The sequence below is a fragment of the Sus scrofa genome, chromosome 3 (assembly GCF_000003025.6).
Source record: "Sus scrofa isolate TJ Tabasco breed Duroc chromosome 3, Sscrofa11.1, whole genome shotgun sequence".
NCBI classification, from domain to species: Eukaryota; Metazoa; Chordata; class Mammalia; order Artiodactyla; family Suidae; genus Sus; species Sus scrofa.
In genome coordinates this window covers 111,528,073-111,530,939 of record NC_010445.4, presented here as the reverse complement: position 1 = coordinate 111,530,939, position 2,867 = coordinate 111,528,073, and the positions used below count along the sequence as shown (strand labels likewise).

Genomic DNA, 2,867 nt, shown 5'->3' with positions numbered 1-2,867 from the left:
GTAAGTAGAAAAACCTAAATTTGACGTTTCTGGAGCGCACCGGGCTGCGTTCCTCGGCTCCTTAAAAGTTTTCACTGAGAAAGGAGATTGTCCCAGTTAGCGAATACAAAAGTGAAGGAATGTGGTCCCTTATTTCCGGAACTCTCTGGACACACTGCCATGTTTCTGAAAAGGGATTTCAACAATCCTGACTCTAAAGGAAGAATTCTTTCGCTTGATTCGTCAGGGACCAGAAGAAGACCGAGAGGCAGAATCCGAGTTGACAGTAACGCAGCTGAAGGAATTGCGTAAGCAGCAGCAAATGATGTTGGAGAAGAAGATGTTGGGAGAAGACTCAGACGAAGAAGAGGAAATGGATACCGCTGAAAGAAAGAGAAATATTAGTAGTCAAGATGATGAAATGGGCTGCACCTGGGGAATGGGTAAGACATTAAAATTGCTGTCAGAGGTTAATGTTTTATTTTATTATTATTATTTTTTTTTTGTCTTTTTTTGCTATCTCTTTGGGCCGCTCCCGCGGCATATGGAGGTTCCCAGGCTAGGGGTCCAATTGCAGCTGTTGCCCCTGGCCTACGCCAGAGCCACAGCAACGTGGGATCCCAGCCGTGTCTGCAGCCTACACCACAGCTCACGGCAACGCCGGGTCGTTAACCCACTGAGCAAGGGCAGGGACCGAACCTGCAACCTCATGGTTCCTAGTCGGATTCGTTAACCACTGTGCCACGACGGGAACTCCGGAGGTTAATATTTTAAATTCATTTCTACTGGTACCGGTAAATGTTTTTTTTTGTTTGCTTTTTGTCCTACAGCTTTCATGACTCTTTGAGATAGACAGGACAAATACAGTTTGCACAAAACCCGGGAAGATGCGTTCACTTTTCTGATGCTAAACAATTGATTTATGGGTACTATTAATTTAATGTTTTTACATATGCACTCCCTTGTTCAGAACTCTTCCTCAGCATATAATTTATTGTTTTTAACTATTAAAACTTATTTAAGTAGTGATTATCACTTGAGAGGGTGAAACTACCTTCAGTCAAATACAATGAAATGTTATTCAATATAGGAGTTCTTTCGAAATTTTTTTTTTTTTTAATGGCAGCACCTGCGGCATATAGAAGTTCTGGGGCCAGGGATTAAATCTGAGCCACAGCTGCTGCAACACCAGATCCTTTTTGACCCACTGCGCCAGGCAAGGCGTCTAACCCACACACCTCTGCAGCGACTGGTGCCGCTGTGCCACCATGGGAACTCCTTGAATTTTTTTGTATTTTGTGTAAAAACCGCGAAATGTGAAATATCTAATCAAAGAAAGCTGGTTCCTTAGCCAAAGGAATAAACTGAATGTTCCATAAGACCAGATGTTTAGGAGTATGAAAAGCTAGAAGATATCCTTACTATGTTGTTGAGAAGACAGATAGGTTTTACGAAACTACGTGTGCTAAGTGCCAGACAAAGGCTAGAAACTATTAGTATGCTGAAGTAAGGGTTCAGAGAAGGGAGCAGTCACTGAGGACCTAGGCCTGCGTTATCCAATATGGTAGTCACCAGTCACACATGGTTATTGGGCACTTACAGTGTGACTAGTTGAAATTAACTTGTGCCATGGAGTTCCTGTTGTGGCGTAGTAGAAACGAATCCACCTAGTATCCATGAGGATGCAGGTTCGGTCCCTGGCTTTGTTCAGTGGGTTGGGGATCCAGAGTTGCCACCAGCTATGATGTAGGTTGCAGATGTGGTTTGGATCTGGAGTTGCTGTGGCTGTGGCATAGGCCTGTAGCTACAGTTCCGATTCGACTCCTAGCCTGGGAACCTCCATGTGCCACAGATTTGGCCCTAAAAAGCAAAAAGCTATAAATGTGAAATATACACTGTATTTCACAGACTTACCAAATTAACATGTGCTGTAAATGTAAAATATACACTGGATTTCACAGACTTACAGTGAAAAAAATATAAAATGTAGTATTTTTATGTTGGTTATATGATAATTCATCTGTCTCTTACTCTGCTAATGTGGCAACTGGAAAATGTAAGATTACATATATGTGAGTTCCCGTTGTAGCTCAGTGGTTAACAAATTCAACTAGGAACCATGAGGTTGTGGGTTCGATCCCTAGCTCAGGGGGTTAAGGATCCAGTGTTGCTGTGAGCTGTGTAGGCTGGTGGCTACAGCTCCAATTAGACCCCCTAGCCTGGGAACTTCCATATGCTTCAGGTGCGGCCCTAGAAGGAGACGGGGGCGGGGGGGAAGTTACATATACGGCTTTCATTATATTTCTATTGGGCAGAGCTGACAGAACTTTGAGACAGCTTATGAGGTTATAAACAGAAGGGGTTTTAGCTGGAACTTGAAGGAAAGGAAAAAGAGCCCTTAGGCAGCTGAGCATCGTGATGGTATTCAGGGCAACAAGGATTGATGATTTAAGGGAGTGCTGAGTAGACTGGTCTGTTTTAGCAGATAGAAGTATTAGGAAATTATAATGGAGACGGTATCAGATCTGGGTGTGAGAATGAGAATGCCAGGCTGGGGACTTAGATTTTTTTATTTTAGATAGAGAATGTGGTAGGTAATTTTCCATTTAAGATATACATAGTGATAGAGAACAAAAATAAGGTGCCATGAAACCAAACTTTATTTATTTATTTTTATTATTATTATTATTATTTGCCTTTTTGCCTTTTCTAGGGCCGCTCCCACGGCATATGGAGGTTCCCAGGCTAGGGATCTAATCAGAGTTGTAGCTGCTGGCCTGCACCAGAGCCACAGCAATGCGGGATCCAAGCCAAGTCTGCAACCTACGCCACAGCTCACGGCAACGCCGGATCCTTGACCCACTGAGCAAGGCCAGGGATGGAACCTG

The 2,867-nt window shown here is 43.4% G+C and overlaps 1 protein-coding gene across 1 annotated transcript in view; it reads left to right on the top strand.

Annotated features, from left to right (window-relative positions):
* SLC4A1AP (solute carrier family 4 member 1 adaptor protein) overlaps nucleotides 1-2,867 on the top strand; it is a 28,140-nt gene that overhangs the window by 1,194 nt on the left and 24,079 nt on the right. The window contains 1 exon segment of the mRNA XM_021088411.1: nucleotides 227-422. Coding sequence (XP_020944070.1) covers nucleotides 227-422 — 196 coding nt within the window.